The following is a 16,992-nucleotide window of genomic DNA, read 5'->3' on the forward strand; positions in this document are numbered from 1 at the left end:
CATCAGATTCTTAGTATATTTTACTAATGCGTTCGTATTACTTACTAAAGAATTTCGTATTATTTATTTGTTTTTTTTTTTACGAAGTTTTTGTAAAATGCACAAAAATAATTCGTATATTTAACGAGATTATTTTCGTAAAATCTGTGGTCGTTGCTTTCATTCGCCACACTGTAAACACCATAGTACGAGTTATAAAACAACACTTTTATTCTATTTTTATTGTAAATTTTAAGGGTTTTTGTTTAACGAAATGTTTTGCAAAAACGCTTAATATTAATGATAAAAATATAATGAAGTTTTGTGTTATCATTTGAGCTATGGTTTTATAGTCCGTGAGAATGCGTATACTTTCCATCTGTAAATAAAAAATGTAATATTTTCAAACTTGTTTAAAATATCCAAAAACTTGTATAAGACAGCTAAATTTCAATGGAAACATACGGGTATAGGCACATAAATGCGCTATTCATAAGGCCATGGTGAATTTGTGTTACCAAATAAAAACACTGTTGATTTTCTTTTACCTTGGAGTACAATTCACACAGTTTAAAATTAAATAAATATTTACTATTTTTATTTTGAATTCCGATTGGAGGCCGCTGTGGTGCAATGGTTAGCAGTTCGCGCTACCATTCCGCATGGTCTGGATTCGAGTCCAGTTTCCGACCAATATCATAAAAACAAACAGTATTATCCAAAAGTAAATTGCAAAAAGCAATGAGGTTATCAATGACCTCATTTCTGGTTCCGAATTAGAGGACGAAATCAGGCTCAATCTAAAAAAAAAAAATAAAAAATTTAATGAAAGTAAATAAATAAGAATTAGGTTTAGTTTTACCGAACGAAAACCATCAGGCAATTTGTATTGCGGTCAAACATCAAATATATATGTATTTGTTTTGGATTATTTATTCTCGGGGTCTCGGGTGCTGTTCATACATGTTGCAGCGCACGCTCACCAGTGTTTAATTTTTTTCTGATAAGCCATTGCATGGAGATGATGTGTCAACGCTCTATATGCAACAATAAAACAACAACAATAAAAAGCAACAAAACAAAAGCAAAAAACAAAACTTAAAATTCACTCACTCACCTTTGCCAGCTAGTAGGTAGCAATGTTACGATTAATCGATAGCTCCACGAATGATCAAATCACTAATAAATATTGAATTTTTTATTGTATTTTTTATCCAGCAAATGCCTTTATAAAACGTTTAAATTTATATTATACGTCTCAGAGCAGCCAACAGGTAATTTCGCAATGACGAATTTAAAAAACATTTTTCTGCATTAGTACTATGTACGAAAGTATTTATTAAATAAAACGAATTCAGAATTGTAGATTTCGTATATTTTAAGACGACACGTAAATATTCCCAATGCTTTCTTATAATACTCAAAATTATTGGTACAGAGATTTGTTCGGTAATTTACGCATGTGTTTTGTAAAATAAATGAAAGTTTTCATAAATAGTACTGGAAAAATGCCTTTCGAAACTCCTTTTGTTATATTTAGGAATGGTTCGTAAAATCTTGTTTCGTTGTGAAAAATGTGTTCGTATTATGAACGAAAGTTTCGTACGTTGTACAAAAACCAAGACTACGAAAGATTTTCGTAGAATTTTAACGAAATTTTATTTTCAGTGGATGAATATAAACTAGTCGCCTAATACAAAACTGGTTTTCGAGTTATTCGAAAAATTACAATTCGGGGATTTTGAAATTAAATTAAATAATTACCCTTAATTAAGGGAAATTACCCTTAAGGGAAATTAATTACCCTTAGGTAGGTGATTTGTAATAAAAATGGTTCAATTGTAATCCTAGGTGGGGCAATTGCATTTTAAAACAGTACCAGTCAAAATACACACGCACACATAGCACACATAGCCTCGCGAGGATACTGGGTACCTGACACTGTTTTGAAAGGATCGAATGTAATGTACAATTCATCAGTTCCTTGTTTCGGTTTTGTAATGTAAAATGTTTCATTTGACCTGTTTCTGGTTTCAATGATATGCAGAAAGAAACAATTCGACGCTGCCTAGGACACGAAATTTCTAATTTAAATAGGCCTTTGCGTATGTTTGGTTAGTCTAACCCGATATCCTACAGGAATATGATACACACATGCATACATACGTAACTGCTTAAGTTAATGCATATGTGTTTTTAAACCTTTGCACGTTTACTTTCCTCAAACTTTTCTGACTCCGCTCAGTAGTAGCACATTAAGTTTAAGTATTTATGCTTCTCTTAGTTAGTTAATAACCTTGTAATAATTATGATTCAATATTCCTACACACATACATATGTCCATATGCATTGAATTCAATCACAAGCTGATAAAGATTATTCAAAATCAGAAGGTATGCAAATGTAATCAAAATTTGTATTCCGATTGCGTAAAAGGGGAATCGTCGCTGAAAATCTAATACATTAATTATATAAGTATATATATGTGAAATATTCCAATTCAAAAATAAAATTTCTAAATTTCTGAATTCAAACTTACCTGCGAAAATGAATGAAATACATATTAAATGAAATGAAAATAGTTTTCCTTTGTAAATAAATTAAATGAACACTTATTACTTATGTGTATATATACATACATATTAGAATGCGCAGTTGTCCAAGGAATTTGTTTTTCATACAAAGCTAAGAAGTCTCTTATAATGACGAGTGAGGATATTTACATGCAAAAAAACTACATGAAAGTTTTTACTGTTTTTCCCCAGAAAAAAAATACACGGCCTGGAGAAGTTGGTGACTCAAAACAGGTTAAAAGATTTCTTCTAATATCGACTTATTTTAATGTTTTCCGTGTTGAATTATTGTTGAAATGCGTCTAGTTGCCGGTTTTATAGATATGCATTTGTTTATTTTATTTCGTTTCTTGAGATGATATAAGTAAAAATGTAAATAGATTTCAGAATGGCTTACTGTCACATGAAATGCAGTTTGATTGTAAATAAACAAATCTGCATAAGTGCTTTCTTAAAAATCATTGTAAATAATGATTAAGCGAACATTAGATATTCGATTAAAAGCGCGAAATTTCATGTAAAATATATGTAAATAATATAGCTTCATAATAATTTCTTAAGTGAAAAATCAATGTGCTTCAATGAAAAGTTTCGAGCATGGGTCGACTGATTCCATCTACATTAGGGTGCCCATCAAAAATGTTTTTTTGTAATTTCAAGACCCTTCCTCTAATTTTATTCGATTTCATGAGAAGTATTATTGCCTTTTTTATAGATTTTTATAGATCATTTAGAAGTCGCGACCTGTCGATTTAGGTCAGAAAATTCGATTTTATAGATTTATGAGTTTTTAAATTACTATTTTTGATCGAATATGATTTGAGAAGAGGATATATATGCCTTTAAAATGGTATATAATTATCTATTGTCGGACTTGGCTAGTTAGATTTTTTATCGGGTTTAATAAAAAAAACCCATATTCCTCTAAATTTTTTAAATTTTGACCATCGATAATTTCCACAATTTTAAAATATGTAAAACTATCTAAAATTAAATCTTTTTTTAAACAAACGGATAGCCCATTTATTGCAATCGCATAAAAATTGATGAAGTTAGGCGACTTTTATTAAAAAATTGATTTAATTTTTGATAAAACTACATATTTTGAAATTGTGGAAATTATCGATGGTCAAAATTTAAACAGTTAAGAGAATATGGTTTTTTTTTACTTTACCCGATAAAAAACCCCAACAAGCCAAGTCCGACAATAAATTACAATATACCATTTTAAAGGCCTATATATCCCCTTCTCCGATTATATTCGATCTATGAAATCGAATCAAAAATAGTAATTCAAAAACTCATGAGTCTACAAAATCGTATTTTCTGACCATAATCGACAGGTCGCGACCTCTAAATGATCTTTAAAAAATCTATAAAAATATGCAATAACATTTCTCATAAAAACGAATAAAATTAGGTGGTAGGGTCTTGAAATTAAAAAAAAAAAAAACATTTTCGATTGACACCTTAATCTACATACATACATACATATGTATTTATACATACATATATTGTTATAGTAATGAAATGTGATTAATATGAAAAATATCATTCGAACACAGCATTCAGCTTATCTGCTTAAGTACTATTGTATGCCACTAGTGCTTGGTTAAAGGTTGTATTTATTGTATTACAATCAAATCTCGATTCGAAAAATCTTGTGCATACATAAACATACATACACACACACATACACCGTAACCATAGGCATTTTTCTTACGCCTGCATGAGCGTCCATAATTTAAGAAATACATACGTGTTAACATAAATCAATATCGAAATCGAAACTAACAAATCTATGTGGCACCGACCCACATTGGAAAAAAAAAATCGTGAGGAAAAACAATCGTCTATGAATTTACTGAATTTTTAAAATTTCTTTAAGTCAATTTTATATATTTTTATGACGAGAATGAAATGGTTTCACTCATTCTTGTGTAAAGAAAGTTGTTTACCAGGGTTCAGAATTTTTCATGTGTGCGCACTGAAATATTAACATTTATGTCGCACATAGAGAAAAGTAAACCTCTGTTCCGTCATGAGCAAGCTTTTCATAAAACTAACATCTGAAGTCCAGAGATGTATTTGCAAATTTCAAAGTCAAAATTATTTAACATGTTTTTTTTTTTTTGTATGACAAAGACTAATTACACTTATCTTAGTCATTTTCGTGACATATTTATGAATCAGATATCATTCAAAAAAGGTTTTCCAGAAAAAGTCAAGGCGGCATTCATATTTTTAGGCTATATTTATATCGGTGAGTATACCCTTAGTTTTTTCAGAAGCCAATTATTAGAAGTTTAAATAAAATATAAGACAAATAATGCTAGAAGGTGTGCCAAGGACACATACGTATCCGACGAGTTGCGTAGTCTTTTAAGGGATCTTCAGAAAACAATGAAATTTGAGAACAAATAATTCAGTAAATCTGGGCACTCGATGGCATATGACTCTCGAGGACACTTTTTATATGAAAATAAAACATAAGTATTCTCAACATTATGCCACTAAAGTATAGAAGGTTATGCCCTTGAACTAAATTCATGCGTTCGTGTACGCAGTTTACAAATAACTGAATTTCATTTTTATGATGTTGTTTCAATTACCATATGCACCTTATACAATAGAATATGTGCAGTATTTACATAGCTGTATACTGGGTGCTTAGTACTTAAAATATAGTCTATATACATGGATGCAATGCATTTATCGGGCTTGACAACACTTAACTACGCAATAGGGGTATTCTCCAAATCTTGCAAAGCCATTGCACGTAGCACGGATTGCATAGATTGCATAACTTGCAAACACACAACAACGAAATACATGGGAAACAGCATTTTCTATCGCTGCAAAATATGCAACGTCGAAACCCATGTATATATTATGCAAAATAGCATAGCAAGATAAATACGACCCTGTGCTAGTTGTTTTGTTGTTGGAATGCTATATATTTCTCTCATTCCTCTCATCTCGCTCACTTAATTTTTTTTGCTGTCTCTTGTTATTGTATTTGATATGTAATTTCGCTGCTTGCTACCCATGCATGCTTCCACTTTACAATGGGGTGCACTCGTACTCTTCGAAATTTGGAATAGTATTTTTGCATTTCATGCAATCCGTGCATCGTGCAAGACTTCGAGAATACCCCTATTGTGTTGGTTTTGTGCTTTCTTTGGAGAGTGCAACGCTTCTGTCCATTTTAACCAAATCACTAAGAATTTTTTGAAGATATAGAGCTTGTTTTGACGCTTCGGAATGGCCATTATTTGGCCTCTGTGCTAGAGAGAGCGACTGAACGCAGCTTAAGTGCTGCCCGGCTGGTTGTTTCTCCGGCCAATATATATATATATTAGGGTGGTCCTACGGTTGCCAGACGTAATGATTTTATCAGTACAGTACTGATTTTTCAACTCTTGTACTGATTTTATTCATTCCTTCAATCAGTGCGCTTATGTCCTGATTTTTCAAATTTAGTACTGATTTGTACTGAATTTTCAATTCAAACAAAATACTTTAGGATTTTCTTAAGGTTTTTACATAACTTTAGAACTACCTTAAACTGTACTGTAAAATGTAAGAAGAAAATAATTTAATTATAGTTGACATGTTTCAGATAATGTTTGATATGCACATAAAAATAAAAACAACAAAAAGATCAATCATTTTACGAGCATATCGCCGGGTTGTTACATACCAGTTGCGATAACATGATGGAGCTTAAATTATTTAAAAAGAAGGCTGACATTTTTTGTCGTGTGTTGTTAGTTATCTCAAAAATACCTTTCGGTTTAATAACTTCAAATTTTCCTTTAACTTACAACTCTTTTTTCACAATTTACTGACATTGTAAAAGAGTTTTGCATACGAGGCATAGAGTTCGATACTCTTTCTAGCGAATTCTTAGTATTTCAAAGTTTTTGCGTAGTTGAAAAAAGTAATAATTTAAGCCATTAGGAAATATAGATGCATTCCTTAAATAGTGGTACTTTTCCACAGTTTGAAAAAATATGTAGTTTGCTTCTTGGCGAAAAGAGATAAATCGGCTTCTAATTAAAATTGTTTAAAGTGAGCTTCAAATTAAAAGTAATTTTAAAATGAAATGTATTGAATTTTTTTACTATTTAAACGCTGATAATGGAAATGATCTCATTATTACTATTAAAAAATTTCATAAATATAAAATAATTTATTGGCTTCTTTGTTCAATGATGTATACTTTCATGTTAAAATGAATAAAATTTTTTTTTTTTATGAACTATATTTTATTTACTATATACCAAAATATTGTTAAAAACAAGTTCTCTGGCGTTTTAAAGTATTATCTGTTACTTACATTCATAATTTTGCTTTATAAAAATGTAGATTTTTTTAGCAGGAAAAAGTCGAACGTACTGATTTTGCGCATAAAAAATCTGCCAACCCTTGGTGGTCCTTAAAATCAAATGAACGATTTTTTTCAGTCTCACCCGCTCAATCGGTAACACCACGGTCACAGATATCACATATAAATTTGGGTCCTGATTGGAGACGGTTAAGGCGTGTCGCAGAGGGGCCAAAGTTCAGATTCCTCTGTAGATACTAAAAAACTAAAAATTAAGTTTTTTTTTCATCTAATACCCAAAATCGGTTCTACCGTAGTCCAAGATATCACATATAAATTTTGGTCCCGATTGGAGTCAGTTAAGGCATGTCGAAATGGAGACTCACAAAATTAAAAATATTTGTTCCATTTAATACCCAAAATCGATACTACTAAAACCGAAAGTATCCCATATAAATTTTGGTCCCGATCGGAGTCGGTTCAGACGTCTTCATAGGGTAATCTGGGCCTTAACCGACTCAAATCGGGGCCAAAATTTATATTTGTGATTTCTTCGACTATAGTAGTATCGATTTTGCGTAATAGATGAAATGAAAGTTAATAAATAAAAATTGCTTTAAGGACCACCCTAATATATATGTATGTAGGAAGAGCCGATTGCAGTTGCTTATCGCTCATACTTACTTCGCACTCAAACAATTTTTCTTCATGATTAAATTGTAGTCAATAGACATCACCATTTTCAACCATACCTATTACGTCTCTTTCATCCAAATTCCCCATACCGAAGTGCCACAAATCTATGTAGTTCTTAGTGTCAGGTAAGAATGCTTTATCATCTTCAGGATATTCCATGAAGTATAAATTTCCACTTCGTTCAGCAGTAAGCAACACAGTTTTATCCCTATATATTACTATAGCACCGTTTTGGCGAAAATGCACTTCCTATACCTTATCAGTTATTCTCAATTAGAGATGGGCACGGGCCTAAAATTTCAGGCCCGGCCCGGCACGAGTTCAAAATCAACTTTCAAAAACACGCACAAGCCCGCACGTTAAGAATTTTAGTGGGGCCCGGCCCGGCCCGTCACGACGGGACACGCCCCAGCCCGGAAATAAAGAGCCAACTTTTATTGTATGTATACATATGTACAGATTTTTAATTTTGTGTTTATGTCCATATGTATATTTACTTAAGCGAATCAATATTTTACTTCAAAGATTTTTATAATATATTTTCTGGGAAGATATTTTATGTACAGATATGTATGTAAACAAAACTACTAACTTCATATATTTTCTATCGGTTTCCAAATATTCCTTTTTTTGCTTTTCTCTTATCAAAAGAGTTTTAAATATGTACTATTTTTTTGTATAAAAACAAAAGCTCATCTAAGTTTTTAGTATTTGCAACGGGCTTTTTCGTGCCTTTTCGTGCTTTTATGAAATTTGACTGAACGCCCAGGCCCGCACGAGTTCGTGCTGAAAGCAAATATTTCAGCCCGTACCCGCGGGCTTACGCCAAAAGCCCGGCCCGTGCCTATCTCTATTCTCAATACCGATAGTTAATTTTTTTTACTAATACTTCACCGATACCGTCTATGATTGTTTCCGTTTGCCATATTTTGCACCGCTGTGGCTATGGTTAGCGGGGCGTACTACTACCCCGTAGGACTTGGGATCGATCTCTGGTCGCCTCTCGGCTGGAAATGGCTCCGAGTGTATTTCTGCCATGAAACAGCTTCTCATAAAATCCATTTGCCGTTAAGAGGGGGCGTAAGACTGTGGTCGAAAGTGTAAGCGCCAAAATATTATTATTATATGCACAAAAATGCGAAAATGTGATGCAAATTGGCAAAGGCGAGCGATTGACGTAGAAATCGGGCATAAAATAAAAAAGTTATAGAAGAAAACCCATTTAGCCGTTTTTCAGGATGCCTGAAATACCCTCGTAGTGAGTGTTCAAAATCGCTTGCAACAGATTGCACTTATTTTTGGCCTATGCGGTCTAATATACACACATATATTAATGCTTACATACTTCTTTATCATTATTGGTAGATTTATTTAACGATTTGGTTTTGACTCACATATGTAGTTTCTGTATACCCATTCATACATTTAAATTATTTAATTAATTTTAAGTGCATACAAATTTGACATTCATACACACATTTGCATTAATTAAATATTTGCAAAAATCATGTATGGTAGTTGATATGTTGTGTAGATTTTTAGTTTTAGTTCCACGGTATATTGACATTTTAATGCATTGTTTTCACTCATATTTTATAAATATTTCTAAATTTTAATACAAGTATTTAAAAATGCTCCATTTGACCCTCTATGCGTTTGTTTATATTAATATTATTTCATTAATATACACTCGTTTTGCATCAATAATTTGTGTGCGTGTGTGTCTACTCCATCCTCTCTGTGTTCGTGAATCAATGGAATTATGGAATCTACAGCGTCGAAGAACATCGATTGATGTACGTCGTCCTAGCGTGCAGGATCTTGAAGACTTGATAAATAAGCCTTCGACACCGTTACGTGAAATCGGCGATGGAGGTCCCCCGCAAATTGTTGACGTACAGGAATCTTATTCAGCAGTCGAAGGTAACTTTATTGAATTTATTTATTACGGATCTCACATACCTTGTACATACATAAATAAGTACATATAAGCCATACATGCACTTATGAGAATTAGTTTAATTTACAGTAACATGCGCCGACGTAAACTTAAGAACTTCATGCTACCAAAACGCTGAGAGCCGAGTGTTATAAATTTTTTACGCCTGGAGTTTTTCAACAATTTTCGATATAAACTGAAAAACAAATAACACATTTTTTTGACATTCTTATCATTATACACAATACCATTGGTAGACTGTTATGAAGGTCCTAAGCACTAATTATAGCTCGCAATTGATAACGAACAAACATATCTCTTCGAAAGGCTTTTAGTACTGCTCTCTTCTGCGGTCTGTATGACAGGTAGAGTATGCGGTTATCCTGAAAACTCTGGTTCACTAAAACTTTTGATATCTCTCTAAGTTACAAACTACGGCGCAAGATTTGTAATATCTTTTAATTGAACCGATCCATAAATAATGCGATTTAGATACTAACGCTTGTCAAAAAGTGTTCTACTCGCCCCGTCTTCTCAAATAGGATTTTTGTGTGTCTTTCGCAAGCAGTCACCTATCCCACAAGTCGTCTGCTGGATCTTCTGCTAAACGAATTTTTATACCCGAGCGCACTTGCGCACAACGGTTGTTTGTAACAGCCAAAACGAATCGAGATATGTATAGACAAATGCATACATAAATGATCAGAATGAAAAGAGAAATCGATTAAGCGGTGACTGTCTGTCCGTCCGTCCGTCCGTCTTTGCACACGATAACTCGAGTAACAATTGAGATATCTTAACGAAACTTTGTGCGTACACTTCTTTCGGGCATAGGACGGATGGTATTGAAAATGGGCAAAATCGGACAATTAAATAATTTTCAGAAATACGAGAACTGCGATATTTTAGTAACTACTTAAGATTATTCACTCAAAATTGATATTTACAATAACTTTTAGACGAAAAATAAGAATGTTATACATTTTTGGAAAATGGGCGTAGCCACGCCCACTTATGGTTACATGTGTATATCTTGGTAACTGCTGCACCAATTTCTTCCACACTTGGCACAGCTGTTAGCCTGGTACAACATACCAAATGGCCGACAATTTTTAAAATCGGACAATAACCACGCCCACATCCCATACAACGGTAATTTGGAGAAATACGAAATCTTCGATAAATCAGTAGGTATTAAAGCTCATTTATTCAAGGTTGATGCTTGCAACAATTCTTTACCAAGAAATACGGTTATGATACAATTTTGGAAAATGGGCGTGGCACCGCCCACTTATGATCACATATATACATCTCGGTAACCGTTCTGCCAATTTGAGCCAAACTCGGTATGGTTAAGGTGTTTGTCACACGAAAGCAAACGATTGAAAATTATTGAAATCGGACTAAAATTGAGGCCGATGTTCATATAATGGTAAATTTCAAAAATACTTTAAACTTCAATATTTCGAAATTTAAGGACGCTAATTTACTCAAAATTGATGCACCCCGGCTTACCATGTAGCGGTAGCTTTCGGAAAGGTGAAAATCATATATTTAATACTTGCGCCGGGTATTTAATGTTCGGCTCCGCCCGAACTTAGACTTTCTTACTTGTTAATGATGTATTTGGCTGCTGAAGAAAAAGTAACATTACCGGACACATTTTTTAAGTAGTTAGGCAAACAGAGAATTAATAGCTGAGTTCAGAAATAAACTGACTAGCAAGGTGACAAGCGCTGAGAAAATATGTTGCATGCCCCAAGCGCGTTAACCAACTAAAAAAAACTCAAGGTGTGCGCACCTGCATTTATGTACTCTGTTTAATCCATCAACTTCCGCTGATCATCTCTTAGTTCGGCTATAAGCGCTCAATATAAACGAGACCTTAAGCTAAGCGCTTAGTGGAGCGGCGAGCAAAGCGACGATTACAAACGTATTTGTTTCAATGGGAGCGCAGATAGTGAAGAGCAAAGCGTACATTTTGTAATTGACGCTTTGCTCGATGTTATGCTCCACTATGCGTTTAGCCTTAGACACCCCACCAATTGTTCGTCACTTCAGGCATTGAATTCCAACTTTTCACGTACACTGCGTGACTCATCCCATGTTCTTAAGGGTTGCTTATGACTCCGCTTCTAACCCAGATGCATATTCCATTAACCTCGTCAAACATGGATTCTAGATACTTTGAATTAGTCAGATCCTTTGCAGGTAAGATACTACAATGTGTATGTCCAAGCTCAGTGTTTAGTCTGTTTTCAGCTCTTAGGTATTGGTAGGTATTCAAAAATTGTTCTTAAGCAAGCTGTCGGTTTTACAAGTATATGTATGTACAATATAAATGCATTCATATGTATGTGTGGTTTTACTCGTTATAAGTTCTTTAATATTTCAAATGTACACCCAATGTTCTATATGTTTATTCATGTTTTTATTACTTGTATGTACACTTTTAATAACAATGTGCAGACTCTACGGCTTATATGACTGTTGGCGTTGAAGGCAACCCAGCGCCGACATTTAGATTCTATAAAGGCGTCAGCGAAATCATCGAAGGTGGCCGGTTCAAATTCCTTACTGATGGCCAAACAAATTCAATTACGCTTTGTATGCGTAAATGTAAGCCCAATGATGAGGGCAAATACAAAGTCGTTGTCTCAAATATACACGGTGAAGACTCAGCCGAAATGCAGTTGTATGTTTCGGATTCAAGTGGCATGGATTTCCGTGCTATGCTCAAAAAAACGTCGTTATCAAAAATGGGACAAAGAAGAAGAGGACCCCAATTGGGGCGAATTGAAACAAACAGAAAAGCCATTGCCAACACTCAAGAAAGTTGAGAGGGTAAGGAAATGTTCACGGTACATGCGACGACTGCAAATTAATTGTACAAATTTACTAAAAAAAAATGTTCCCTAGACTAACAAAGTACTAACCCACTTTAGCGTAATGTATGTTTAGCACTTAGTGTATTTAGACGTATTTATTTGATTTCAAAAATATCGTTATTATAACTCTAATGAAGTGCTTAGAATTACATTTGGCCTCCTGAAAATGAAATTTTATTTCTGAAAAAAAAAATTTGGGGAAACAATAGAACTTAAGGCAATGTTCCATTTTTCTATACTTCATCCAAACCATGATTTAACGGATTTTTACCTTGGTAACATTCCGAAGCTCCGTGACGCATAAACAAAAAGGAGTTGACAACTATAAGCACGAAAAACCAGCGGGTGGTTCGTCCGCACTGTCGACTTCGTTTCGGTATTTCTAATTATTATATAAGTGGCCGCGAGCTGAGCTTTTGGTAGGATCGTATCGGTTCTGTTCGCACACATTTAGAATACCATATTTTATTCGCCAGTACAAAAATTTTTTCTGATAAGAAAATCGTTGGCAGGTTGTCGTTGGGTCATATAACGGTCAGTCTTATTACGGGAACAAAGATTTGTTTGTAATATGGAGAAAAGTGCATTTAATTTACCCAAGTAGCAAAGAATTAGATTTCTGTAGGTGAATAAAATGTATTTACATGTAAAATAAGTATTTGCAATAACTCTCTGTTTTTACCGACACCCAGACACCGTTGCATACCAACATACATATATATGTACATAAGACATGTGTACTCCTATTATGTATGCGAGAAATGTATGTATAGAGTAATATTGCTTCTTTACTTATATACATATGGTACATTTATATAAACCAAATATAATACAAACATATAAACAATACATACATACTTATATATAAATATATTCCAATGCTACATAGAATGTTAACTACATCTAAAATTTTGCATATATGTTCTATTTTCTACAACAAAAAATGTGTGCATACAGATGTTTCCACGTAGACCATCCTTAGCCGAATTGATTCCCGATTGGCCAACATTACATCCATTTCGTCGCGAGGAGGTTCGACTACTGGCACCAGCCCTATCTCTATTTGGCTATTATGAAGATTTTTTTACGTTCCTTGCCAAGCAATTGACACTCGATCTGAGTATTCCTTATCGCTCGATGTTGTCTAATTGAACTGTTTTTCTATCTCACATTTCCAAATCAAAAATAATATGTAATAGTATGATTAATAGTAATATTAATTATAATTCAACACAAAGAACCGTTTAAATTCTACATAAACATATATGTATGTGTGTATCTACTTATAATACTTAATAATAATTAAAAACAAAAGTTTTTTACATTTTGATGCTTACGCATTTAGACTTTTCAGCATTATAAAGGACAAGACGAGCTGCAGTGCATCATATGTCCACATTTTACGATCAGTAATGTTTTTGTACAAACTTACTTCACCGCGCTATCTATCTTTCTCTCCTATTTAACTCTCTCGCTCTCTTAACTTCTTCAAAGCTGATTTTGCAGGATTTTGACTCAACGCTTCTTGAATTACGGAAGCTAGAATTTTTCTTTGCTCTACTGTTTTGAAAAAAATATCGTCTCGAGCAAATAGCTATATTTTTTAGAGTGTCAGTTAACTACACCAAGCATTTTCTCTCTGTTTGTGGATGTTGTGATAATAATTTTTGAAAGTTTTTCTCGATTGCTTTGTGAATTTTTGGATGTGCCTGCCAGGGTTGCGTGATTTAAGATCATTTTCGATTTTAAATCGCCTATTGATTACGAAATCTATTTGATTCATCAACCAAATCAAAAACAAATTTTATTTATGATATCATGAAATTAAATTTATGTGTGACTTGATTCGTTTGACAACTAAACTATTTTTATTTTCTCGAAAATCGTGCTTTCTTTACATAAAAAGCATTAGAAAATCACGAATAAAATTGATTTTTTGGACAAATCAAATCACAAATAAATTTTACTTTTTATTTGTCCAACAAGTCAAATCACTTATAAATGTTATTCATGATTGTATCCGTCGATTAAATTACAAATTTATATTATTTAAGGTTTAATACGCATTTCAATTCATAAATTTATTTATTTTTTGGATTTGGGATTTGACTAATTAAAAATCACGCAATCCTGGTGTGTGCCCTGCAGTATATATTGGTGCAGTTCCGAAAAGCTCAAAATAGCGCAAAACGCAGTAGTTCTCTGTATGTTCCATTCAACGAGACTCGAATACATGCATATGAAATCCCACATTTGCGAAATTGTTTTGTTTTATCAGAGCAGATCAATACTTATTTGAATTAGCCATTCCTCTAAGATTGGCGGTCTTCTTCAACTCATTACCGTAAAGCATCATATGGGATATTACTATATGTCATAATTTAGGAATAAAAGAGACTGGTACTTTGCATTAACGCATTTAAGAAGATAGCCTTTTACATATGTACATATGTATTTATGGTAATGCTTGCATGAGAGTCCATATATATGTATATGTACATATGTATTTTTATGTTTTCCAAAATGTGATCAAAATACCAGCACCATTGCTATATACATAAAATTACATAGTTGAAATATTTCGATGGTGATTTACCTTTAACTAGCGCTGGCCCAAAACAGCTACATCGGCTCCTGTTGGTAAGCTGTTCAATTTGCTGCAGGGTGCGTATGTCATCCCGAAAATCAGGCACTTGTGGCAGCAGCTGAGCTTATGAAAAAGAGTTTTTTTTTTACATTTTGAGACAACACAAAACATGCTACATACATACATAATTAGTTCAAGCTCTTAAATAGATGCATATATGTATGTATTTTCTTATGGGGGAATATTTTTAAAATTTCCCCAATAAATCACTTACACACATTCGTGCTATATTTATATGTACCAACATATTGTCGTATATAAGTTTTTATGAGTACATACATAAATAGTAGTATTTATTACAGTCTAAGCTACGGATGGCAGCTAGTAAAAAATTGAAAAGAAAAAGATTTTATGAATGAACCATATAAATTTATGGAATTTTCCTTTCAATTACAAACAATTAATCGATTATATTTCAGAAAACCAATTGGCTCAATTTTAACTCCCACTTGCGGATTTAAGTGGATTTTTATTCAATTATTGGCAAAATGTGGAAGATTTGCAGCCTGCCGTCTCACTTTTTCTTTACGAAATAATGGAACCGGCATATATTTCTGTTGAAAACAAGGGTGCCTTGTACTCTTCACATTTAGCAAACTATAGTAGGAAGCGTAGCAAATTTCTTAAGAAATTCATACTGCTTAAGAAAATTTGGCTCAATAAATTTTTCTTTACCATTTCCTAGGCTTTTTTTTAATCCGTCCAACTAAAGAAATGTTTAAAAACAACAAAACAAAACAACATAAAAAAAAATTGGTTTTTATTAATCCGTAACTTCAATTGCATTTCTGCTTGGATACAAAAATTTAAAATCAATTATTCATCTCTAAGGGAAGGCTTTGGTGTTATTGAAGAAATTAAAATAATTTATCTCAAATGGAGAGTAACAATTATTAAAAAATAAATAAAACGACAAGCGCAGATCTCCATTATTTGAGAATTTCAAGCAACACTTGTATGTCAATTGTAATTCTCCAATCCTTGAAATAAACTGAATAAAAAACAAAACATTAAACTGTACTTAATTTTTGTTGTTTTGCGAACATATTTGCAAGCATGTTTACCAATGTTTTAGTGCTTATCTAAGCGCTTAAAATTGATTTTTTCGTGCTTATTTTCTTCGACCCCTGGTTATAGCCGTTGCGGCTCCATGCTTTTGGTTTGCCAAAATTGCTTTTAACAAATTCGTCGATTAATCGATCTTTTTATACAATAAAATAATGTGTTCGATTTCGTTTGATAAGGTTAAATTTAATTTTTGCCATCCCTAGCCTAATGCTTGAACCACCAGCATTTTTCGATTCCGGCAAGTATATACTACAGTGTTTTCATATGAGATAATTATTTTTTGATTAAGCTTAGCATTGGCAATAATTACACAGTGCTTGAATAGAAGACATGTTTTCCCAACACAACGGGACACCCAGCGGGTAAACCTAATTCGTGTATGCTGAATATAATGGTACTAATCGTTTTTCTAGGCTAGATCTCGTTTATGAGATATCTGAGATTCAATTTTATATCTTTTAAAAAGTTATTTCATAAATTTTTTCAATTTGTATAGATAGAAGTCAAAAGTGGTATAACCAAATATACATACATATTTAGAACGAAACCATTTGAAATTAAATTAAATTGTTGTAGCAAATTGTATAGCGATTTCAACAAAATTGCAATATTTTTATGGATTCGTTGATAGAAAGATCGTAACAACCATCTTTCACCGCACTAGGGATGGGTAAATTCGATATTCGAAGCTTCGAGATTCGAATTTTAATCGAACTTTAGCTCTAAAATTAAAAATCAAAATTTTTGAAATCAAACTTTGTGGTGCTAAAATTTGGATAAAATCGAATTTTTCTAGAAAAAATCGAATTTCGTCTTCATTTGCAAAAAATCAGCTCTGCAACTTTCTTCTTTCTGACAGAAATTGCATTAGG

At 32.9% G+C, this 16,992-nt stretch overlaps 1 protein-coding gene and 1 long non-coding RNA gene across 2 annotated transcripts in view; one reads left to right on the forward strand and one right to left on the reverse strand.

Moving 5' to 3' along the window:
- The window catches only part of LOC118745768 (twitchin), a 286,196-nt gene that overhangs the window by 183,938 nt on the left and 85,266 nt on the right, over positions 1-16,992 (forward strand). The window contains 3 exon segments of the mRNA XM_036479424.1: positions 9,354-9,501; positions 11,987-12,255; positions 12,257-12,361. Of these exon segments, the coding sequence (XP_036335317.1) occupies positions 9,354-9,501; positions 11,987-12,255; positions 12,257-12,361 (522 nt within the window).
- LOC118745770 overlaps positions 1-16,992 on the reverse strand; it is a 115,365-nt gene that overhangs the window by 90,428 nt on the left and 7,945 nt on the right. The window contains exon 2 of the long non-coding RNA XR_004993705.1: positions 15,002-15,110. This is a non-coding gene — a long non-coding RNA (uncharacterized LOC118745770). The remainder of the gene's footprint in view (positions 1-15,001; positions 15,111-16,992) is intronic.

The sequence above is a fragment of the Rhagoletis pomonella genome, unplaced genomic scaffold, assembly GCF_013731165.1.
Source record: "Rhagoletis pomonella isolate Grant_MI unplaced genomic scaffold, Rhpom_1.0 Rhpom_scaffold_00009, whole genome shotgun sequence".
NCBI lineage: Eukaryota > Metazoa > Arthropoda > Insecta > Diptera > Tephritidae > Rhagoletis > Rhagoletis pomonella.